General features: G+C 45.8%; 1 protein-coding gene across 1 annotated transcript in view; it reads right to left on the reverse strand.

The window, feature by feature from the left end:
* Window positions 1-17363: 17363 nt before the first annotated feature.
* Window positions 17364-25148, reverse strand: part of Mical2 (microtubule associated monooxygenase, calponin and LIM domain containing 2) — a 196709-nt gene continuing 188924 nt past the window's right edge. The window contains exons 30-32 of the mRNA XM_057778566.1: window positions 23948-24047; window positions 20019-20092; window positions 17364-17567 (exon numbers count right to left, since the gene is read on the reverse strand). Coding sequence (XP_057634549.1) covers window positions 17383-17567; window positions 20019-20092; window positions 23948-24047 — 359 coding nt within the window. The 3' untranslated portion in view covers window positions 17364-17382. The remainder of the gene's footprint in view (window positions 17568-20018; window positions 20093-23947; window positions 24048-25148) is intronic.

A 25148-nucleotide genomic window follows, 5' to 3' on the forward strand; every position in this document is an offset into this window, starting at 1 on the left:
GGCCATGTGGAGGGCGATCCTCGTGCCTGGCACCATGCCATGTTGAGCCGGTTTCTACAACCTCTGTATGGTGTGCTGTTCAGGCGAGGGTCCACACTAACTCCCGTCATTGGGCCCCTGCATTTGTCATTAATGAAAAGTCTACGAGGAGCTCCTCAAATAAAAGATATAATGATATAATTTTGGCACCAATAGCTCCATCTTCCAGACAAGAAGAAAGGGCGTTTTCCAAACCCAGTATTCACCGTTAGTCTGGCCTAAGGTATATCCTCCTTCCTAAATGCCTACTCCACAATAAGATTACGAGTGTTGCCTGCCAACAATTAGGGCAGTGTAAAGGGATCAAAATCTAAAATTTTTAACATATGCATTAAACCCAAACATTTTACAGCATGTGTCAAACTTTTCCCAACATCTATAAGCAGTTACAAATATCATTAGGTCAATTCCAGTAAGAGTACATACATACAATGACAGACATTTTGTTATCAAATACCACCAGTTCCAGTCTCTGAGCAACAGTCAGAACCCCAATCTTCCCCCTTCTTAAGTAAAGAGGGGTTAATATTTTAATTAAAATGAGTTTTTGTGTCCCAAAGTTTAAAACAGTCAGATGTTTAGTCTACACCTCAGCTGCAAAGCAAACAGAATGCAGACTGCAGAAGCAGTTCGATGTTTGTGCTTCAGGGCAGGTGGGCTTCCTGGGTGAGGTGAGCTGTAGTCAGCTATCTGAAGCGCATCCTGGCAATTAGCTCAGGTCTCCCTGGACCCTCTAAAGGCAGCATGATGTCCTGCAGAGTGGCGTAGCAGGTTCTGTTATCAGGCACTCCTCCTTGGGGGCAGAGAAGACCGACCGGACCAAGCATTCCTCTCCAATCTCCTCCGGGAAGTCCTCTGTGGGGTGTCTGCAGCCACGACATCAGGTTTAGCTTTTATATTTTCTTTCTGTGAAAAAAGCATAAACATCTCCTCGACCCCAAATATATATAGGTCGGGTTTTTTTATAAAGCATTGCAAGGGCCTTTTTACCTTGCCTTAGTAAAGGTTAGCTTGGTGTCATCATGCTAGATCCGTTTGCATCAGGATCTGTGTGCAACTGTAAATAAGTTGCTTTCAAGGAGCCTTGGTACGCTCCATATTTTCTTTTTATTAATTATTAGCCATATGTGCAGTTCTTCCTTGGAAGAGCCATTTGTAAAATTTAGCATAAAATCCTTTAAGGGATTTTTAGCTATAACATTAGCAAAATACAGGTGTGTGAATCGTAGCAATGATCATCTGGGAAAAGATTATTGTTTTGGCCTTTGAATTGAGCAAAGGCAATTGTCCAGGAATCAATCTTAAAATTATCAATGAATCTATTGTTTAGTATAAGAAACATTGATCATAGTCAATATTCTGTTAAACCATCTCCCAGATTTTATCCTGCCCTTTTGTACTAGACAGGCTACTGTTCTAAATTAAGAATTTAATATCTTAACTGGCAAAATTGAGAAGGTTTAGCCATAAACAGCATTTTTTATAAAACTGTTGTAGAACAAGTTTTACATTTAATATACACACTTGCCATAGCTGTATTATAATTAATATACTGTACCTGTTGGTTTATATTTTACCTGTTTGAGTACCTGCTTGGCAGCTTTTTAAGCTCTCTATTGGACACTGTTTTTTGTAATAATTTTACCTATCGGCTCAAGGTTTTTCATAAGAATATTATAACTAGAGCTTTAACCATTGAATATCTAATAAAAAGCTTATAAGCTATTCTCTTAAGTTTCAAGTCTGACCCGCAGATAGGAAAATGAAAAAAGGAAGCATTTTAACTAATGAAGTTGGCCTCATTAGACACTACCATGTAGAAGAATAAAAATAAATCCATATCCATTTCCATGTACAAACTTAAGTTTAAATGAGCCAAAGGCCTCAGCATATAAAAATTTTGTTGAACCTCATAGAGAAAAAATTTTTGAAGTACACTTTGCCACATCTCAAACATAGCCTCAGTGGCACAAACATTTGGAAAAACCATAAATTATATCTCCTGAATTGAGAAACTTTTGTATAACAAGACTATAGAGTGAGAAAAGATCCTTACTTATCATAAACCCATTTTAAAAACATATGAAGAACTCAGGAAATTAGTTATTAAAAATTTTAATCCAATAAAAATATTTGTTACAAACCTAAATTGAAAACTCTCAACAGACAAACCTAAAAATGACTGAGAGACAGTTTAAAAAAATCAGAGAAATGCAAATTAAAACTCTGAGATTTTATTTTATCCTTGTAAAAATGACCAAGATTAAAAATTATTATTAACAATTTATGCTTAAGAAAATGTGGGTAAAGAAAAAACTTCATTGCTGGAAGTGCATACTGGCACTAGAAGTGTAAACTGACAGTCACTTTTGGATCCTACACAGTATTGAAAAACCTGGATAAATCCAGACTTCTCCAGCAGGAAGAGAAGAATCAAAAATCTAGGGCTAGCCTGTTCAGCGACCCTGCCCTAAGAACCAGCTGAAGACAAAACCAGATTGCAATCCTGATAAACAATCCCAAAAAACAAGGAATTTTCCTCCTGTGATTATCATCACTCTGCTCTAGGAACCTGGGAGTGGTCCCGAGAGGCAGGGAGCTGTCCCCCTGCGACCATCACTGGATTTTTGGAATTTTTATGACCCTCCTGGACCACAGGGCTGTGGTCTCTTTTTCAAAAATTTCCTCTCCAGGTCACTAGAGGCCAAACTCTTCCCCCACGTGGGTCACGAGCCTCGTGCGATTGCAGCAAGGACGGTCTCCTGCAAGTCATTGGGGGGGCTGTGCCCTCCCGAGACCTGAGTGAGAGTCTCCCCAGCATTGGGAGTCCCTCATTATGGCCATTTTTTTAAAATTAGGCAAATATCTACCTTAAAACTTATCAATACCCCTGTTGGGCCTAAATACAAAAGTTTTTTGACCATAAAAACATGTGTTCAGCTATGTTTATAGCAGAACTACTTTATCATAGCCAAAATCTGAAAATAACCCAAGTGTATCTCTTTTACACCTAGGATAAAAGAGACATCATCCTTTTAAATATCCATGAATACCACAAAATATCTTGGAGTAACTCCAAGCAAGCAGGACAGAAGTTTTTGGTCCTGTTACCTCTGATTGTGAAGGCAAAAATGTTTTTTATTTTTAACCATTATCACTTGTTAGAGTATAATTCTGGCCCTCGATAAATTTAGTGAGAGGCCTGAGTCTCAGCAGTCCACCCTCAAGCAACACCTGGCAGCAGGAAAGGAACACAAGCTGAGACAATACGACTCCCACCCAAGAGTGGGCGTACAAATGGAAAAACTTGTATGATAAGAACTTTAACTCTTTTAAGAAAAAATTTAAGACATTAGAAAATAAAGATCTCCTACTTTCTTGGGAAAATAGAAGAAACATAGCAAAAATGACAATTTCACTGAAAGCAGTCTACAGATTCAGTGTAAATGTCCATTAAAAATTATAGCAACATTCCTCACAAAACTCACATACAGATTTACTATAAATGCACATTAAAATTATAGCAACATTTTTCACAGAACTCGAAAGAACAATCCTCAACTTTATAAGAAAGAAATAAAAATTCAAGATATCCTAAACAATTTTTAAAATCCTCTGAATGTATCACAGTCTTTGATTTTAAAACTTTTCTACAGAACCACAGTACTGAAATTAATCTACCTTAGATATAAATTTATATGCCTACAAACTAAAGATTTTTGACCAAGAAGCAAAATTTTAGAATGGAAAAGAAGCACATTTATCTCCTTTTATTGTCCTGAAGCTGTAACTTTTTGAGTCCAGACCTCCTTATAGCAAACTGTCTGGCTGCCTCAGCTCCACATGGCAGGAGGCTAAGACACAGGCTCTCAAGCCCTAGGGGGTCTTCTGTGGAGTTAGGGTGGAGTTCAGCAGCTTTCGCTTGTCTAGCTCCATTTGCCCGTTTGTCTAAAATCCTGCCTTTTTCCATAGTGAATTGTAAGTCCCGAATCTGAGAGGAGAAGTCTGAGAGTTCATGCTGTAATGCAAGAACTTGTTTGAGACCTCCTATTTGTGCTTTAAGAGCGGCTTTGTATTGAACAATTTCTGAATCAAAGGCGTGCTATGGGGAGCAGTCAGAGCATAGGGCTGTGGCTGTGGAGTCCTTTTTGGAAACTAAGGAAGACGCGGAGAATAGGGTGTATTTCTGGACCTGTTAAAACTAACCAGGGGCATATTTCATCTATAAAACAAAAAAATGCAACTAAATCTCTTTTTTTTACTCTTACTCCTCTCACCCTGAGTGATTGTTGAAATTCCTTTATGAATTTCTCTTCCTTTGAAAGCGAATGGCCCATGTCTTATGGGACGACAGCGAACCTGCGCCTACCTTATCCTGCAGATCTGTCCGAGTTCTACAGCTGCAGAATCTTCTATTTCTTCTTGTTGTCCCGGGACTGCGCATCGTCGTCCGGGAAGTTAACCGTGCTCCGAGTCCCTGGTTCGGGCGCCACTGTAGGCCGCCTCGACGGGTTACTCTGTCTAGGGTTTGTAACCCGCCTGGCTGGCCAGTTATTCCAGGGTCACGGAGAGGCACCACCTGAAAGGCAAGGGCTGATGAGAGAAAGGAGGCTCTGCTTATGTTGTCAAAGCCTCAGTTTATTAGGGTCATGGTTACAGCTTATATAGCCCCTGGATGGGGAGCTTGGGGGGCTGGGGCATGGGGTCTTGCTACGTGGTCCACGCTCATCACGCCCGTCACGCCCGTCACGTAGTCCGAGAGGTTACGATGAGTCAGGTCACGATTCCCTGGTCGGGAAGTCACAAGGTGACACACCTAGTTGCCTAGATAGTTTGGAATGTAAGGCAGGTTCCCTTAACAGAGGCTCTCTATTAACAGTTAATTTGGGTGTGAGATAGGGTGTGAGATAGGCTTGCTCAATAAGACTATTCTCAATACAATTGGAAAGTGAAGCCCTCTGCAAAAGCTCCTCGCAGCGGTGCTTCCTGTAAATTTTGGGGGGACACGGCTCCTGACACAAGAGCTAGTTCCAGGACAGGCTCCAAAACCACAGAGAAACCCTGCCTCGAAAAACCAAAAAAAAAAAAAGATAATGTGTCTGGTGTTTCCCCGATGTAGGGATATACACTAAGTGCACACCTCGGAATTCAGAAGAGGCCATTGGACCCCCCGGAACTAGAGTTACAGACAGTTGTGAGCTGCCATGTGGGTGCTGGAAGTCAAACGAACATCCTCTGGAAGAGCAGTCAGTGCTCTTAATGCTGAGCCTTCTTTCTTGCCTCACATACCTCGATTTTTATGTGGGTGCTGTGAATTTGAACTCCGGTCTCCATGCATAAGCTGTAAGTGCTCTCACCCACAAAGCCTTCTCCTTAGCTTGACTAACTTTTTAAATTGTCATGGTACTTTGTGCTTTGCAGGCCTCTTTTCCAGCTCTCTGAGTGGCCATACCATTCTGAGATCTGCAGGTCCTGAACTGTCACCAGGCTTTCCTTGGGGGACCATATTCCTTGCTAACCTTGTGTCTTTCCCAGCCACGCCTCTGTCCAGTCTGTCCTCTTCCCTCAACAACCCAACACCCACCTGTGTCTCACAAGGTGGTTCAAGCATGGCCCATGCCCCGTTGGATGTCCCCACACCCATGAGCTACAGGCAGAACTCATAACTGGACTCTGGGTTACAAAGTGGGGATACGAAGTTGTGAGGAGCTTTCTGGAAGGGGTTGATTGGAGCTGTTGAGAAGGCGTGATCAAAGTACCTTGTATTCGTATATAGAATCCTCAAAGAAGAAATTTAAAACAAAAATATTTTTAAAGAGGCTCTAGGGAGATGGCTCAGTGGCTAAGAACGTTTGCTATGCAAGTACGAGGCCTGGAGTTCAAATCTCTAGCACCCACATAAAAGGCAGGGAATGACTGTATATTGAAGGAGCCAAACTAGGAAGATTTGGAGAGCTTGCTGACCAGAGAGCCAAGGCAGCAAGTTTCCAGTTCATCAGGAAACTCTGTCTCAAGGCTGTTTGGTGGAGAATGATAGTAGATACACGTATCCAAAATTTCACATGCATGAACAACAACAACAACACACACACAAATAGCAAGTCCCATGTGGAGACACTTCCCTGTAGTTTCAACACTCAGGAGGCAGAGCAGGAGTTCACCATAGGTTTGAGGCTGGCCTGAGTCACACAGCAAGTTCCAGGCTCATCAGAGAGATATAACAAGACCTTGCTTCCAAAGAATAAAGGTGGGGGAAGTGAGATGGCTCGGGGGGAAAAGGCTCTTGGCTGCCAAGCCTGACAACCTAAGTTCAATCCCTGGCCTTCACAAAGGAGAAGGTAGGTCCTTTGCTCTCCACATATGCACCATGATGCTTGTACCCAATCAACCCACCATATTAATTAAATTTTAAAATGTAGTAAGTAAATAGAAATAAAAGAGTAAGCTACAAACAGGGTCAACAGCACAATAGCTACATAAATTACAAAAAAAATCTCCGTAGGGCTTAAATATATCAATCAAATTAAAACATACAAAAGACACTTTTCTACTGAGGGGTGAGTTAAACAGTTTTGGATGTCTTCAGGTCCAGCCACTCCTGTGAAGACGTAAAAGAATCCACTTGACATTGGAGTTTGGTAAAAGGAGGCTCACACAGCATGACCACTGGGAGGACACTGGAAAAGCAACCATGGTGTTAGATAATGGAGTGCAAATTGGTGTCTCGGAGCTCGGTTCAGAGTTCATAAATGGTGTGTGTAATCTTTATTCGTCAACTGTACTTTCACAGTGTTTCCCTTGTATTTTTCCATGTTCCTTTTAAAAAGATCATATTTCTTCAAAGCTCAGGAGGAAGACTACTTAGCCATCTCAAAACCGGTTACATTTGAAAGGTTTTCCTACAAGTGAATGTTACAGATTGAACAGTGTGCCCTCACAGTGGGACCCTACTTGGAAAAAGAATTATTGAAGGGCTGGAGAGATGGCTCAGTGGTTAAGAGCATTGACTTTTCTTCCAGGTGACCTGAGTTCAATTCCCAGCAACCACATGGTGGCTCACAACCATCTGTAATGAGATCTGGCGCCCTCTTCTGGCCTCCAGGCATACATGGAGGCAGAATGTTGTATACATAATAAATAAATAAAATCTTTTTTTAAAAAAAAGAATTATTGAAGACACAGTTAGAATGACCTCAGACTCTTTATGGACTCTAAAGTACTCGTGGTGATCTTTGAAGGCCATTCTGCCAGTGAGCATGTCTCTGAAGTATGGTGGCCAGTCAATCCAAGAAGGGCCATGTCTTTATGAGACAAGGAACATCTGGCCACAGGCAAGCATGGGGGGCGGGGCATGATTGGAAGCAGGTGGTCACAAGCCAAGGAGCGCTTGGCAGAGACACAGAAGTATCCTGACTTAGAATCTTGAGGGACCCCAGGTCAACAGACACCAGGCTTTTGGACTTCCAGAATCTACACCCAAGGGAAGTTGATCTCTATTGCTCTAAACCACCCAGTTCTTGGTCCTTTTTGTTAGCAGTCTCGGGAAGCTAACACACATCTAAGAGTCACATGACTGTGACCTGGGATGAGCATTTTACAAGGACTCCAGGGTGCCGATCTGTAACTAGAAGTTGTTGACCACAGTGTCGTACATGGGAAGGGACCAGAAGAGCCTGCCAGGGCTTTTCAGAAGCTCTTTGGTCATTGATAGGGAGCTGTGCTTTCAGGATGAAGGCCCTGTGTGTGATAGGAAAGACTGAAGAGAGAGGGGAGGGGCACAGTTCTTATGTGAGGGGCCATCTACACATCCTTCTTAGGGACTCTGGGGTCTTGAAGGCCAGTCTTCTGTCATGTCCTCTGAAAAATAATGGGTACTAGTCCAGGAAGACCAATGTCCTTTTGAGAAAAGGACATCTGAATACAGGTATATTCTGGAGTTTGGGGGGCAGTTATAAAAAGCCTTGCTGTGTACCCTCACTACGAACATCCTCCATTGCTGGTGGGAGTGCAAACTTGTACAGCCGCTGTGAAAATCAGTATGGCCATTTTTCAGAAAATTAGGGAACAATCTACCTCAAGATCCAGCAATACCACTGTTGGGTATATACCGAAAGGATGCTCAATCATACAAGGACTTGTGCTTAATTATGTTCATAGCCAAATTATTAATAATAGCCAGAATCTGGAAACAATGTAGATGCCCCTCAACTGAAGAATGAATAAAGAAAATGTGGTACATTTACACAATGGAGTACAACACAGCAGAAAAAATAATGACATCTTGAAATTTGCAGGCAAATGGATGAATCTAGAAAAAAAAATCATATTGAGTGAGGTAACCCAGACCCAGAAAGACAAATAAAATATGTATACTCACTCATAAATGGCTTTTAGAAATAAAGAAAATCCAGCCCACAGTTCACAACCCCAAAGAACCTAGACAACAAAGAGAACTCTAAGAGAGACATATGTGGGTCTACATAGGAAGGAGAAAAAGACAAGATCTCCTGAATAAATTGGGAGCATGGGGGTCATGGGAGAGAGGAGAGGGGGAGGGGGAGGGGGAGGAAGGGATGGGAGCAAAGAACAATGTATAGCCCAGGAGCGTGTTGAGCATGCGCACAGATGGGAGGCCTCAAGCACGGTTGGGAACATAGAAGACTGAGGGTGGGCTGAATTTGTTTTGCTTTCTGAGACAGGTTCTCACTGCGCATCCCTGACTAACCTAGAACTCGCTGTGCAGACCAGGCTAGACATCAACTCACAGAGATCCATCTGCCTCTGCCTCTCAAGTGCTGGGGTTAAAGGTGTGCAGTACCCCATCCAGCCATAGTTGAAATGCCTTTGAGGGTTACACAGATGGGTTTGGGGGACGGGGTGAGCTCCAGGTTCCTGAAACAGATAACGCTCTTAGCTATGTCCTTCCAGAGTCTCACGGCGGACTGTAGACATACAGAAGGGATTTCTTTCCCTGAGTGTAATAGCTGACGACCAGCTAGAGAGGCAAATCTGTGAAATCAGTAGCGGAAGACTAGAGAACATGGCTAGGAAGAGCAGCAACAGCTAAGCTTGTGTGTGTGTGAATATATGTTTATGATCGTGTAAGTGCACGTGTCTGTGAGTACGTGTGGTAGGACAAGGTCCTCCATGCAAAGCAGATGTTGTCTTCCTCAGGTCAGCTGTGCTTCCTGTGGAGAACCCTTCACAGCTGGGCCGTGAACTGTTGACATTGCTCATGGGAGTGGGGGAGGGGGAGGGCCTTGGACTCTCTCTGAATAGTCCAGCCCACTCTTCCCAGCCATTCGTCTCCAATTCTGCCTAATGGCACGTGGCTTCTGGGTCTGGGGAAGTGATAACGTATATAGACTAGGAAAGGCTAACAGAAAGGGACTTTATCTATGCAGCTATGGGAAGCCCTTGTCCATCCTAGGTGCAGACTTTACAGTGTGGCTGCTGTGAGCCCCCACACTCCTGTTCGGAAGCCCAGTGAACTCTTTGGTTTCCCGGGGTGAGCTTTGTCCTTGGCCTTGTAATGAGTAGGTAGATGTTTACATCTCCCCTGGAAGAAAAATCTCATTACAGTTCATACGTGGAGGCCAGAGGAGGACAATGCAATCCACTTTGGCATTTTGTTATTTTTGAGACAGTGGCCCCTATTCATCCGGAGTTGTCAACTTGGCTAGACTAGTGGCCAGTGAGTCCCAGGGACTTACATGTCTCTATCTCCCCAGTGCTGAGATTCAAGCACCAAGCACCTAACTTTTAAGGACCAAAGGAAGCAGGTGTGAGTTACTTTGCAACTGTGTCTCACTCACATTGTGGCTTGGACTGTCATCCCCAGTTTGTTGTCCCCTCTCCTCTGCCCCTTCCCAGATCGGTGTGACTTGGAACCAAGGTTTCTCTGCTATGGTAACTGCTTCCTTCCACGCCTCATCTCCAGACTTGTGTGGCCAAAAGGAACAAGAGTGCCCGCACCAGTGTTTGCTGGGGAGATACTAAAACTGTTGAGAACTGAGACATTTCTCCATGGAGGAAGGCCAGCCATGTGTGAAATGGACCTAAATCTGCACATGGTTTCTTCGGGAAACTTTGGGCTCAAAGCACTGCTGGCTTGTGGGAGAGGAAGGGGCTGGATGGCTCGGCATCAGAGGTCAGGGCAGAGAGGTGACCCCAGAGTAGTCCGTATGCAAACCATTATCCAGGGACAGTCCTGAAAGGAGTGCGCCACCTGCCCATGTCTCTTCTGACCTGAGACCTGTAGGTCCTTTTCTAGCTCTACTGTTGGGACTGGGCCACTGAATCCAATTACAAAGTTAAATGCTGGCTCTTCCCATTTTAAAGCTTGTTTTTCTTTTAAGGTTTATTTATTTTTACATTATGTATATGCGTGTTTTCCTGCATGTATGTTTGCATACCATATTCATGTGAGGAGCCCATGGAGACCAGAAGAAGGCATCTGCAATTACAGATGGTTGAGAGCAACCATATGGGTGCTGGGAATCAAACCCAGACCCTCTGCGAAAGCAGCGAGTGTCCTTAACCTCTGAGCTATCTCTCCAGCTTGCCAGTCCCATTTAAAAACTATACACAACAGAAACCCTTGAGGGAGGCATGTGGGGGGAGCAGCCCCATGTCACAGATGGAGACATCAAGGCACAATGAGTTTCTGGGGCATCCAGGGAGCAGCACTTAGCAAGAACTAGAACCCTAACCTAGCTATCTCTCTCTTGGGGACTGCGTGTAGAAAGGATATACTTATTGAACTGTTGGATTATTTCAAAATTATTCTCTTGAGGTCTTGTTTACACATGCATGCATGCATGTGAGTGCTGCACACACCTATCTATGCACACTGTATCTTCTGTTATTGTAGGATGGGGAGGGGACCGAAGTCATGAGCCCCCACTGCTCAGCATCAGGCTGTTGGCTTCAGCAGCACACAGGACCATGAGGGCTTTTCTAATGACTCGTGTTCCGCCTCCCTCCTGGAAAGCCTTGACCCTTTACACAACCCCCTAAAATCCTGAAAGAGCCACCTCTCCTCACACTCACCCCAAACCCTCTCAGTTCCTTTCCTTTCACACCCCTCTTTGATCTTTAGCACCAGGATGTAACCCTGTCCTTAAGATGCATTTATTTGTCATTGAATGTACTTGTGTGTAGGTGGGTGTGTCCATTAGATGTATGCATTTATCATTGTATGTACTTATGCATAGGTGGGTGTGTCTTTAAGATGTATTTATCATTGTGTATACTTGTGTGTAGGTGGGCGTGTCCTTAAGATATATTTATTTATCATTTGTGTACTGTGTGTAGGCAGGCTCACACAGTTATGCACTCACTCTGGCATGGCATGCCACTGTGTCTCCTCCAATGCTTACTTCCACTCTATTCCCTTGGCACAGGATCTGCCACTGATCGTGAAGTCTGCCCTTTTCGGCTAGGCCAGCGGGGCAGTGAGTCTGTCTCTGCCCCACAGCACAGCTATGCCTGGATTTTACATAGCTGTGGGGATATAAACCCAGGTCTCCATGCCTGCACAGCAAGCATTCTTCCCAGTGGAGCCATCTCTCCAGCACCCCTCTCATACCGCAATCCTTTGTTGTTGTTGTTTGAGACAGGGTCTTATGTATCCAGGCTGGCCTGGAACTCACCACATGACTGAGGCTGACCCTGAGCTCCTGATCCTCCTGCTTCCAGCTCCCAGGTATTGAGACTACAGGTGTGGGCCACCACACCAGGTTAGAGCTGGGGCATGATTCCATGACACCTACATCCTAACCCAGGCTCACAACTCCATCAGCATGTGAGATAAAAAGAGGCATCTCCCTGCCATAGGGAGTGGCGTAGTAATATGATATAATTCTAGATATGTTCATAATAGAGAACGGCACAGTTGTGGGTGGATGGGGGGACAAAAAATACGGCGTCGTGCTTTAAGTGAGTTCATGGTTTATGTCAGGCTACATCTGTAGCTATCCCAGGGAGCATGCAGCTCGTGGGCTTCTGGTTGGACTTTGGGGATGTGCAGCAGAGCTGGGTAACTTGACAGTTTTGGACCGCTATTTACATGTTGGAACACACACACATGCACACACATGCACGCACACACGCACTCACGCACACACACAAAAGCAGAATAAAATACTGGATCAAGTGGCAGCCGGGGTTGTGTTCCCAGGTTTGTCTTGACAGAGCAGGTGCCAGCGTGTTGTTTGTGAGGGCTGGCGATGGAAAGCCACCTGAAACAGGAAGCGGAAGTGTAGGCAGGAATACAAGGCAGGGGCCTGGAGGAGGTGCAGAGTAGGGCTGTGCTCCTGGAGATGTAGGCCACTGACTCCTGAGGCCGCTGACTCCTGAGGCCGCTGACTCCTGAGGCCTCTGACTCCTGAGGCCGCTGACTCCTGAAGCCACAGCTGGGTTGGGCCACTACCGGCGTGAGCAATGATAATTAGTTGAGTGGCTGGGCCTCTTTGTGTCTCAGGTTCATACTGAGACTGAAAATTTAGACACTGTTTACCCAGGATTGCATTTTCAGGAGGAGACAGGAAACCACCAGGCAGAGTTTACAGCACCCAACCGTGGGGCAAGCTGAATTTGCAGTGGCTGTCACACTACTGGGTGGTCCAGGGGCTGCCCTGGTCAGTCGTGTTGTCGTGGTTTTTGCATCCTTTCTTTCCTTCTTTGTGGTGCTGAGGGTCAAACCCAGAACCTTATATTTTCTTTCCCTCCCTGCTTTCTTCCTTTATTTCTTCTTCTCCTCCTCTCCTCCTCCCTACTCTGCAGAAATGAGCTGGGAGGAGGAGGGTAGCATAATCACCCAGCGTGCTCCCTAAGGCTTGGGATGGTGTTCTATAGCTAACGTGCAGAATGACTGAGTCTGTCTGCTGCTCAGGACCAGCGGAAAGGCAGCGGGAGTCCAGCAGATTCTGGAACACCAGTCAAGCTTGTCCTAGGTGGCCGACTCTGCCTCTTCTCCTTATAGGTCAGTGCCCACAAAACATTTCCCATTGACAGCCAATGAGAAAAGCGAATTCTTTCAAACAGGGGATCAAGGCTTTCTCAGGATGCAGGGGATTGAATGGGATGGGGAGTGCTCCTAGGACTGACCAGGTCCCGATGTGGCCATCCAGGGGCACTACAACTTATAACCTGTGCTGAGGTTAAGAATGAGGGCGAAACAAACTTGGTTCTCAAGACCGTGAGTGGAAGAAAGCAGCCAGTCTGTGGAGAAGGGTGTGTACCTGGTGCATAAGTGGAATTCAAAACTAATCTTCCCCAGGCAAGATAATGAGAGGACCAGGAAGGCTGGGGTAAGGACAGCCTCATCCCTCCCCTATGCTGGCATTGAAAATACCTTCCTTTGTTGAGAGCACACACCTGAGCTGAGCTGGTTCCACCTCTCCCAGTGGAATCCAATGAGAGGCAGGGCAGGTAAATCCTTCCAGGTGCCTCGCGTAATGAGAGGCCCCATGATAATTTCCAGACTCCTATTTGAAATCAAGGCTTTGTCCAGGTTCTTTCACCGAGAAGAAAGAGATGAATTGAACGCTGCCCTCAGAGGAGCCAGGCAAACCCACATGAATATGTTTTGATTCCTGAGACACAAAACCATTTAGTTGAGGGTTCATTTCGGTATTTAGAGCCATGCACATATAACACGTTTCCATCAACATGAATAGCTGCCAATTGTCGCGGCAGATTCATCTTTTACAAGCTTGTCAGCAGTGAGGCGAGGTGAAATAGGAGACTTTGCCCCACGTGAACCTTCTGAGGACAATCAGTTCCCACATCGAATCTTGCCCACATTCATCGAACGCCACTTTCTCCTTTCGTGCGGCGGCGCCAGCTGACCCCTGCCACCTCTGCCCAGCTGAGGTGGTTTCTCCGATCCACCACCTGGGTGGGGCTGGCTGCCATTTTCAGTTTGGAAGGAGAAGCCTATCAATCTGCTGCCTGGGAAGAGAGACATCACCGAATTGTCATTTGCCCCCCAAACACAGAAAACATCAATTGCATCGTAGCTTATCAGAGTTGGCGCCACCTGCCACTTCCTTTCTCAGCGGTAATTAACATGCTACAGCTCGCCATTGATTGAATCCGAGCAGCCTGACGCTGCCAGCAAGGAGCTCTAAATGAAACGCTACAACCTGATAGGATTTTTCATAGTTTTAGCAACACGAGCTTATTTTTATTGCCAGACTACAGTGGTCAGCAGAGAAGCTTTTTTCCTTCTCTTTCTTTCTTTCTTTCTTTCTTTCTTTCTTTCTTTCTTTCTTTCTTTCTTTCTTTCTTTCTTTCTTTCTTTCTCTGTCTTTCCTTCCTTCCTTCCTTCCTTCCTTCCTTCCTTCCTTCCTTCCTTCCTTCCTTCCTTCCTTCCTTCCTTCTTCTTTTTAAAAATGCTTTTCTTTGGGGATGTCAGTGAGTTCCCGACCTTTGGAGGTGGTGGAGGGCAACCCCCTTTTCTGTAACCTGACACCCAACACCCCACCAACACTCAGAGAATGTTGAATAAGTAGATCAATAGATGGATGGTTGGAGAGACCACACTTAAGAACAATTCTTGATCCAGCGTGGGTAAAATTATGAGCTCGTGACGATGGAAACCTGTCTGGCTTGATTTCGGATGCCGTGGGAGGCTGACTGTGAAATATGACCCCAGGGTGGAGCTTGATGCCAGTTTCTTCTTGACTTTCTACCCTGGGGCTCTTCTGTGGAGCAGTTCAGAATCCTTTCACAAACCTGCTCCATCGCATAAAGAAACTGTCTTCAAGATGTGCCTTGTACATTTTGAGGGTCTAGAACATTCTCCGTCGGAAGAAATCAGACCCTTTTAAGTAACCCAGCAGCCGCAGCTTAGTAACCCAACAATAGGGCCAAGATCGCCCTCTCTCCTGGCCATTTTGGGAGAATCCCTTTTAATATAACTAGTTAAAACAAGTGCCAATTCTTTTTCACAATGACACCCTAGGCACCACAAACTCATATCCTCTGTTAAATACACGCAGACATCAGACAGTGTGTGCTTTCACCTAACTGGAAAATAAAAACTGGAGTTACACATCTTTCTCAAAATGCGCTCATTCCTGTGTATCCAATATTTTTCTCAATGCCTGGGGGCCAAAAAAATAATTTTTGAGACAAGGTCTGTCTATGCAACCTTGACTGACATGGAATTCATTATGTAAATCAGGCTGTCTTGGAACTCCAAGAGATCCACCTGCCTCTGCCTCTTGAGTGCTGGGATTAAAAGGAATGTATGCCTGGCTGAAAATATTATTTTGGTGTTGTTTATACATCTTTATTACTATGCAAATCACTGCCTCAAACATCTAGGCCTTATGCTGTTTATATGGAAATTCTTTGTTTTAAAAGGCCTCTCCAAATGGTAACCTAGGAGAATCTGAAAGATAAGCAATCACAATACCCATGTTCACTAAGTATGCAAATACATAAAGAGCCGGAAATGGCAGTGTTTGCAGGTTAGTAGGTAGATAGGAAAAGGCCTCTACTTCCCTAGTATTAGAACTGAACCAATTAGAAGAATTGTTTCTAGAAAATAAAAATAAAAACAAAAAAGAAAGAGAAGGGAATAAAGACAACTGTTGAACTTTAGGGTGCCATAGAGGGTTGTACTTAATTACTCCCCAAAACACTGGCTGACCGGGGCCAACTATATGCATCTAGATCTGACTTACCCCCAGCCAGGTTGGACCACACAAACAACATCTCAGATGGAAGTAATTAATAAGTCAGCTTAGACTGAGGAAAAATCCAGTCACCAGTTACAGTAAAGAGCTACAAAGCACCTGAGTCTGGTGAGACATTTAAATACTCATGGATATGAGTGGCCAGGTACACACTGAAGAGTCCTTTAGTCTCTCTCATCACTAGCAGCTAAATCTTTTAAGAATTCCATCAAAGGAGAACAATCCACTTTTCTATGACAAACACACCACCATTCTAAATCTTGTCTTCTTTCCTCCCTATCCGCACTGTCCAAATACGCAAGGAAACCCAGCAGCTAGGTAATGGCCACTTGATCCACAAACATTTTATTTTTTGCAGATTTAAAATGTCTCGCACACAAACACACACGTACGCATGCACACACTCATGCCACACACGCACGCACACACACACATGCACGCACACATAGACATGCTCCTGACTCAGTTTGGAGTTAGATAAATGGAAACACTGCCATCAGTTCTACCTGGAAGTCAGAAGTGGTTTTTTTTTTTTTTTTTTTTTTTTGTCTCAAAGAGGTTATGCACTTAAGATGACCACAGATGACCATGGTAAAGCTGGGTGCCCTAGGACCACAGTGTGTTTTTCAGTAGCAATGCCAGCTCACCGGTGTTTGGCCAACAAATGAAAGCTTCCCTTTCTGCCATCACCAAAGCTCCTCAGAAAGCACTTTAAAACCATCCATTTCCTAGAAGTACTTATGATGATCCAGGGCTAGAAGCAGAGCATTTTGGGAACAACTGGCTTCTTATGGTAGCGGATTTGGTGAAAACCAAGGATCCTGCTGGCATAGACTTAAAGTTTTATTTCCTTTTTCCATTGTCAAAAAAAAATTAAATTAAAGCTCAAATGTTTTGTCCAACTCTCATTGCTTATGTATATTATATTAAGGCTTATAAATATACCTGGTAAATTAAATTCACCCTGGATTGAATTAACACCTGCTATATGAGTTATTGGCTTTATTTAATCAGTAATCTCAGGGTTTCTCTGCTTTCTCTGGAAACACAATTTAAATATTACGCTAATCTTTAAACTGCCGCTGCTGTGTCCTGACATTTGGAAACTGGTCAGCCGTGCGAAAAAGACAAATATGGGCGTATTAATGAAAAGGCATTTCTTAAAAGTCTTAAAACATGTAACTCAATGAATTATAAAAGAAAATGACAAAGGCAGTGGGGAGGTCAAGCCTGTGTGACTTTCCAGGGAGCAAACAATGCTGGCCGTCTGCCAACATCACCTCCACTCTCAGGACTGGCTCGTGTGCACTGCCGAGCTCAAGGGCCTTTGTCACTTGGTCATTAAAGAACTGGGAAAAACCTTGGGAAGCCAAAACAGCTATAAGACCTATAAAAAGATGCTTGTTTTTTGAGACAGGATCTCCTTGTATAACGCAGGCTAGCCTGGAACTCACAGCAAACCTCCTGCCTCAGCTTTCTTCAGCAGAGATTACAGATATGAACTACCACACGGAACTCATATAGGAGGCATTTAATTTCCTTTCTTCCTTTCTAAGTGGTGAGGTCTAAATTCAGTGCCTGGGTGAGAAAGGGTGGTGCTCTTAGTTCTCTGGCTTCAGTGGGGGAGGGGCGCCTAAGTCCTGCTGAGTTGACAGCCTCTGGAGAGAACGAAGTTTTCGAAGTGTTGGTCTTGGGTTCTTTCCTTGACACGCTGTTCCTCCAGAGAATCCACAAGCTTGTTTCTTTGCTCAATCACCTGAATCATCTGCTTGAATATTTCTTGCTCCTCCTTTTGATCATTCTCATCTTTCTGGCCCTCTAAAGAAAAGAAGAAAAAAATCAGCTCTCAGGTAAGACTGGGGCCAGGAAAATTCTTAGCGTGGGAGTTCACAATTGTTCTGGGCTTGTTATATCCTATACAAGGAAGTGAATTTAACACCAAGGAACTGCCCTTAAAGCCACGGAGGAGAAACGTGGGCGCTTTGTGCCGTAGTCAGCTTGAATTTCACATGTGTGCATGTGTGTGTATGTTCATGTGCATGTGCCTGTGTGTGCACACATGGTGTGCACGTGTGTGTTTGTGCATGCGTGTTCATGCATATGTTTACATGTGCATGTTTGTGTACGTGAATGTGTAGTAGGGAAGGGGTACTCGAGGGAAAGAGAACTTAATGCAGCCACACCCTGTCAAGCCTTAACCCTCCTTCCCCTCTAAGGAAGACACCAAACAGGAGAAGGTAGCTTTCCTAAGCACAGCTGAGCCACATTAAATCAAACTGCCTGCATCAGGGGCTCCTATGTCAATGAGAACAACTCTTCTGCCATTTGTAATAAATTGTACCTTTTGTTTTGTTTTAAACATTACGTGTGTTTGTGTATGTGTGTGTGTGCACGCGCGTGCCATCTCCTTTATCCCTGGTGGGTCTCAAACTTTTACATAGCTGAGACTGGTCTTGAACTCCTGATTCTCCTGCCTCTACCTCCAAAGTACAGGGATGAGAGGCAGGCACCACTGTGGCATGTGTGCGGAGGTCTAAGGACAACTTTCAGGAGTTGGTTCTTGGGTTCCACATTGTTCTAGGTAAGGTCTGTCTTGTTCTTTGCTGCTGGGATGACAGGCATGCACCATTATGACTGCCTTGTACACCTTTCTTAATAGTGCTATATAGTGCCACCCTATAGGGTTTCTTAGAAACAGAAATGGCTCAGCAGATAAAGGTGCTTGCTATCAAGTCTAATGACCTGAACTCAATTCCTAGGACCCATACAGTGGAAGGAGAGAACCAGCTTCCACAAACTGTCCTTTGACCTCCACATGTGTGCTGGGGGGGGGCATGTGTGTCTCCCACCCCCACACACAGATAAATAAAAGTGTAGTTTAAAAAAGAAATACAGTCTGAGCTGGGTATGTTGGCGCTTGCCTGTAGTCCCAGTACTTGGGAGGCTGAGGAAGGCTGCAATTTAAGACCAGCTTCAGTTACAGAAGGAGAACTTGAATTTGAGGGGGGACCTATAAATCACTTCCATGGGTGGGAGATGAGTTTGTGGTCTCCTGCTAAATTGGAGCCCAGCTGCTCTCACCTTAAGAGATGATTTCTGTTCACTGTGACTTGGTTTTTCAAGTCTTAAGACATGAATAAAATACTTAACCAAAACTGATGGTGGCTAATATGTGGTGTGCTTTCCCAGTACCAGGCAACTCAGTAAGGCTGGGGCAATGCTAGTTCTGTGAGATCTAGACCTGTAAGATGTCAGTGTAAGGAAGTCATAGTGCGGGCCCACAAACCCACAGGCACACCTCAGAAAGATGCTCTTAAGGCTGGAGTCAATGAATTCCTAAGTACTGGTGGGACAGTTGTCTCATGCACAACGCCCTGTCACAGTCCCAGCCAAGGCCAGCAGGAAATATTCTTATTCCCATGCCTGGCTTCTCTGGGGCCCCTGACGACTTCTACGGTCCTCATGTACTGTAATGACCGATCTGGCTACCGCTCTCCCACTGAGATCACAAACTCCCAGAGGGGAGAGGCTGGTCTTTGCTATCTGCCAAGCCTAAGTAAATACATGGATACCATGGTGCTTGCCGGGCCATGGTGGTACATGCGGGGGACCCCAGCAGGTGAGAGGCTGAGCGGTATGGTTCTAGTAGGAAAATCTTCCCCACAGGCTCATGTGTTTCAACACTTGGTTCCTACCTGGTGGCATTGCTTTGGAAGCTTTTCTGATCTTTTGGGGGGTGGGACCTCACTGGAGGAACTGGATCATTGTGTGTGGGGGGGATGGTTATAGTCTTGCTCTGCTTTGGATCCTATCTCTGCTTCCTGCTTAGCTAAGAACCGACAGGTGCTGCATGCTCCTCTTACCACAGGCCCACCAGTGGCCACGCCTTCCAGCCACGGTGGACAGTGCCCCCTCAAACTGTGAGACAAAACAAACCTCTTCAGGTGTTTGGTCACAGCCATGAGAAAAGTAACGAAGATACAGAGGCAGGAAGCCTGAGTGTTCAGGGTCAGCTTGGGCTATACCACAAGACTCCACCTTAACAAGCATACATTTGAAAATTAAAATAAGTTGCTTTATTTTTATCAACACACGGGATGACGGAAATGTTGCTCTCACAAGTGAATGACAGCAGACCTGCTGGGCTTCAGAGGAGGTCAAGGAGCAGGCTGGCTTTGTGCTCTGGCTCTCAGACTGGTGAGTGCTTTGCTCAAAGGTCCTGGGGTGGGCGTGTCTTCAGCAGGGGCCCCAAACCTGTGCCACACTCACCGTCCTTGAGCATCTTCTGTCGTAGCTTCTGCTCCAGTCTCCTTTGGTGATCTTCTAGTTCTAGCTCCTGGGCCCTGAGGACAAGAAAATGTCCCCGCCATTAAGAGGGAGTATGTAGGAACATCAATGGAGGTAGCCACGAATAGTGGCCAGCACAGGCTTTTTCCCATTAAAACTGGAATATTCTAATATCTCTAAACAGAAGGCATTGCTACTGCTGGGGCCACTAGAGGTGCCTAGAAAGATGACTGAGATCGCTGGATCTGAGAGAAGATGAGACGGCTGGAGGGGGTAATATTGAAGGCCACCAAACTGTTCCTTAGGGTTTGCTCTGGGGGACCAGCAGAGCAGGGAGCGGAGCTGAGTCCTCTTTGACAGCCAGTTAGGGACTTGATTTTTCAGAGCCTGGGGATGTCTCAGGCATTCCTCCCTTGTAGCTCCCCAGATGCTGGCCCATGCATCGTTTGGGGGACTCCCACATGCCACTCTGGAGTTCAGCAGAGGAATGAGGACCTAGACAGATGTGGTGATGTCAAGAGGTGGTAGTTAGAGTCACATGATCCTTAAGAAAAGACTGTAAAGGGGAGAAGCACTGAATGGCCCCCACATGGGGTTGAGGGGCTCCACAGCAATACACCCTCACAGACCCGGAGGGTGAGACAGGAGAGTAGGGCCACTGTTCCCCAGGCCACGGAGAGACTGACGGTTGGGAATGAGTCCCTCCATTCCTCCTCTTGGGACTTGCCCTTCCAGACCTGACCTGTGGTTGCTTGTGTACCCGGGACAGTGTTGTTGCTATTAGTTTCTGTATTTATTTTGCTCCTTTGTTTTTGAAATGGGATTTCCTGTAGTGCAGGCTGGCCTAGGACTTGCTATGTCACCTTGAACTTCTGCACTTCCTGTCACCCCCTCTACCCCTACATACAATGTTGGTATTACAGATGTGTGCCATTAACCCGGTGGTGCTGGGATTTGAACCCGGGGCTTTCTGAATGCTAGACAAGCATTCTACCAGCTGAGCTACATCCCCAGACCTGCTACTACTTTTCCTTCTAAAGCTGCTTCAGCTAAAGTTCTGTCTTATTACTGACACCTGGGTCCTCTGCAGGAGCTCAGAGGTGGTGGTAGCTCAGATCTCAGAGGAAACTCTCTGGGAGAAGCTTAGCGACAAGGAGGCTGCTATAGAATCAGCTTCAATGTCTCATTGAAGTCCTGTTATTCCTGGGTGACTCCCGGCCGTGGGCTAAGCATCACAGCGGTGTGAGAACTGGCAAGTCCTTCCAAACATAGAGTTCTCTGATGGGCTCTCTCTTCTGATGCTCCTCTGCCTTGGCTGGGTCTCAGAGCTATTCACAAATGGAACTCCACCTGCCCAAGTCTCTCTCCCTCCCTTCTTTCCTCCCTCTCTCCCTCCCTCCCTTCCTTCCTTTGTTTTTACAAGGAATCAGAACTGCAGTAGGGCCCAAGACTCTCCCACTGTCCTGTCTGCTTTTTCTTTATCCTTCACAGGGTCCTCCTCAAGGAATCTCACGTATCACTCATTCTGCCTTAACTTTGCTTCCTGAGGGGTCTGACCTGACACGCCAATCTAAGACATCTTTCCTTGTTCATACAGACAGGTCTTCCTCCAACCAAACCCTACCCTTCAAACATGTCTCTGTCCAGTGCACACACCCCGGTTGTCCTCTTTGACCTCTTACAGAGGAGAAAGTCCTCTCTCTGGTGAAGCTGATAGCTCGGCTGCAGCCCCAGTTCGCCTCTCTCCTCCCCAAGACAGACTCTTTTTTTTTTTTTTTAAAGATTTATTTATTAAGCATACAATGTACTGCTGGCAAGGAAGGCACCAGATGTCATTACAGATGGTTGTGAGCCACCATGTGGTTGCTGGGAATCGAACTCGGGACCTCTGGAAGAGCAACCAGTGCTCCCACCCTCTGAGCCATCTCTCCAGCCCCCCAAGACAGACTCTCATATCCTTCATGGAACTGTTCTTGTCATGCGTTCACTTCTCTGCCCTGCCCATCCCCAACCTCCAAAGGGCTGAGGGTCTAGGCTTGCACTACAGTGCCTGGCTACAGCCTATTTTTATAGAAACCAGCTGAGTTCCTAGTACAGAGAAGATGTTCTTGTTAAATTTCTGTTGGAAGGACTATAAGTCAGACTTAACTCCAATGCAGACAGTATGGCTGCATATGAGGCAGATATGGACAGACACTCAAATGATTGCTAGAGAGGAGCTCCCTTTTCCCTAGGCCTGGCACTCCCTTCCGTGGGGTTGGTGAGTAGTGACTGTAACTCCCGGTCCCCTCCTCCAGCCCCTCCTTATCCCCACTCTCAGGTGGATTTTAGAGAGATAGATGGGGCATGTTCACCTCACTTCTTGTCTCCCAGGCTTGGTCTATTTCCGGCAAGCATATGTTTTCAGGCTCCCTAGGCTTTGCTACGTGCTTTGGTAAGATTTCACAGTACTTCCCGCTTAGGCTGCTGACTCCGTGTAGGTGGCAGGAGATGCTGCCCTGTGAACTACAGGAAGAAAGCTTAGCATCTTTGGCTTGTATTCAGCAGCCTTCGGTCACAGTCCCAAGTGTGACAACCAAGCACATCTCCCTGGCCTTTGCTAAATAGTCTCTGGGGATATCACCCCCTCGTTGACCTTGAGACCCCAAGGGTCTAGGCTAGAACCTTTTCCCTAAGGATCAAGTAGGTCCCCTTCCTTTCTTCATGAGGTAGCTATATCCATTTCTGAGATTTGGCTAGTGTAGAAGGTTGAATAAGAAAGACATGTCCACATCCTAAGCCCTGGAAATAGTGAATCGGATGTTGCTTTAAAAGGGGTCTTTCAAAAAAAAAAAAACAAAACAAAAATAAAAGGGGTCTTCCAGACGTAATTAGGGACCTTGAGATAGCTACATTCTAGATTATATCAGTGAGCCCTCAGCCCAGTGAGAAGACTTTCGAAGAGACAGACAAGAAGACACAGACACACAGAGAAGGCTGTGCGACACAGCCACCCCCAAAGAACGCCTAGAGCCACAAGAAGTGGAAAAGGCAAGGAAGGAGTCTCCGTGCGAGGATCTGGGAGAAAGCGGCTCTCTCGGCCCCTTCACGTGGACTTCCGGCTTCTAGACTAAGGGAAATGTTCCTGCTGCTGTGAGAGCCCAAAGAAACTAGTTAGTGAGGCGGCCTGGGTTCTCAGCCTCGGTCATTAGTCACTACTAATAATAAAGGTAATATTTGGAGGGCTTACCTATTTCTCACCTGGTTCAGAACCTGGCAGGAAAGAGTGGACCCCCCTCTTAAAGCTCCCCAGATGACTACTCAGGGGAGAAAACAAAACCAACGGCATAAACGAAAACTCTCAGCCTGACTCTGGAACTTAGTGGTTTATTCTCAAGGGCATTTTTTCTCTCTCCAGACTGCTGGCAGGTACAGCATCCTTTGTCTGTTTCAGGATTGGGTGGTGAACCATAGTCTTCATTCTGACCATCTGACCAGGCTACCAGCCCTTTCTCCAAGAAGACAGATCCCAGACAGCCAGTGTTCAGCCGCCCCCCCCCCCTTTATTTTTTTTTTGCTAAAGCCACCAGGAAGTGGTCAGGCAGATTTCCCATGGCTCACACATAGGCCAAGGACAGCATCCCCACTGATGGCGTGTGACTGGGGGCCAGGAATGGTCCAGCTGCCGTCTTGCTCCTGACCTGCTACTGAAATCTATTTTAGCCACTGAACTCGGAAGAGAGAGAGGACACTAAAGACTCTCTTTCCACTAATGCCAGCATGATATGCAAGACACAAAATACCAATTTGCCTCAATCACTGTTCCGTATGCACGAAGAAAAAATCCCGGGACTCCAGCCAAGGACGGTGAGCCACCCGCGCCCAGCTACCCGGCTGTTAGCACTCACTGTTATCTGTGTTGTCTTACTTACATGATCAGTAGCTCCGACTCATAGCGCATTAATTTATTCTTCTCCAGAACCAGCTTAAACCATTCCTGCAAAAGCTGGGCTTCGTCCTGTGTCCCTGAATCTGCTTAAGAAATCAACGGCAAATGGGTTAGATTGGCATTTCTCGTCCCATGATCAAACTGCTTCCGAGCCACTTTAGTGGGCCATGTTTGTGGCAAGCAGGGCCCTGCGGGAAGCAGCTCCGGGCACCCTGTGGAGGCCTCAAGGTCATGAGCAGCACAAATGAAACCCACCTGTGCCTGCCTGCTCAGGGGGAGTCCTCCTGGGCGAGGAGGACCTGACTACTTCAGTTCCAAGGTCCAATGCCTGTGATGACTAATGTCCTACTACTCCTACGACAAAGGACTCATCTCTGCCTGCTTTTGTGTTCATAAGATTAACGGACGTTTCTGCATCAGCGAAGTCCTAGCTGCCTGCCTTTCCTCACCCCATCACCCCTCTGGAAATCAAACTCACACAGAGTACCCAGGTGGTGTGCTGTCCTTTCCCAAGCCAGGGGTGCTCACACCACATTTGATCTCAGACAGGGGATTGGCATTTTGATTTTCTTTCCTCCCTGAGGAAAATCCAAACGGTGAAAAAAACTACAGTTAGAATTGAGTCTCACAGGAGATAAATTTGTATTCCTATATTCTTACAGCGTAGACAGCCCCTTTATTAAACAGAGGTTTAACTGTGTGCCATGTGCATGCCTGGTGCCCACGGAAGCCGGAAGAGGACAATAGTTTCCCCAGGAACTGGTATTACAGGCAGTGGTGAGTGCCGTGGGGTGCTGGGGCTCAAACCTGGGTCCTCTGGAAGAGCAGTCACTGCTCTTAACCACCGAGCCCCTTCTCCAACCTCTAATTCGAGATTTCAAAACCACAGAGAAACCCTGTCTCGAAAAACCAAAAAAAAAAAAAAAAAAAAAAAAAAAAAAAGTGTTTTGTTCATTTGGTTTATACAAAGTCAGGGCTAGAGTGATGTCTATGTTACGTATCTCAAGAAATTTGGAGAGAGTTCAGTGTATCTATTGAACGGTAATGTCTGATAATCTTTGTGATCAGAATGACTCGAATCACAACAGAGAAACCGTCTGGAAATATAGAGAAGGTGGGGGAGACTCTTGCACCTGTTTTCTGTGAGCTGGGTTTACAGACGTTGTTTGTACTAGCTCTGGCCA

Source organism: Chionomys nivalis, chromosome 8, assembly GCF_950005125.1.
Source record: "Chionomys nivalis chromosome 8, mChiNiv1.1, whole genome shotgun sequence".
Taxonomy (NCBI): domain Eukaryota; kingdom Metazoa; phylum Chordata; class Mammalia; order Rodentia; family Cricetidae; genus Chionomys; species Chionomys nivalis.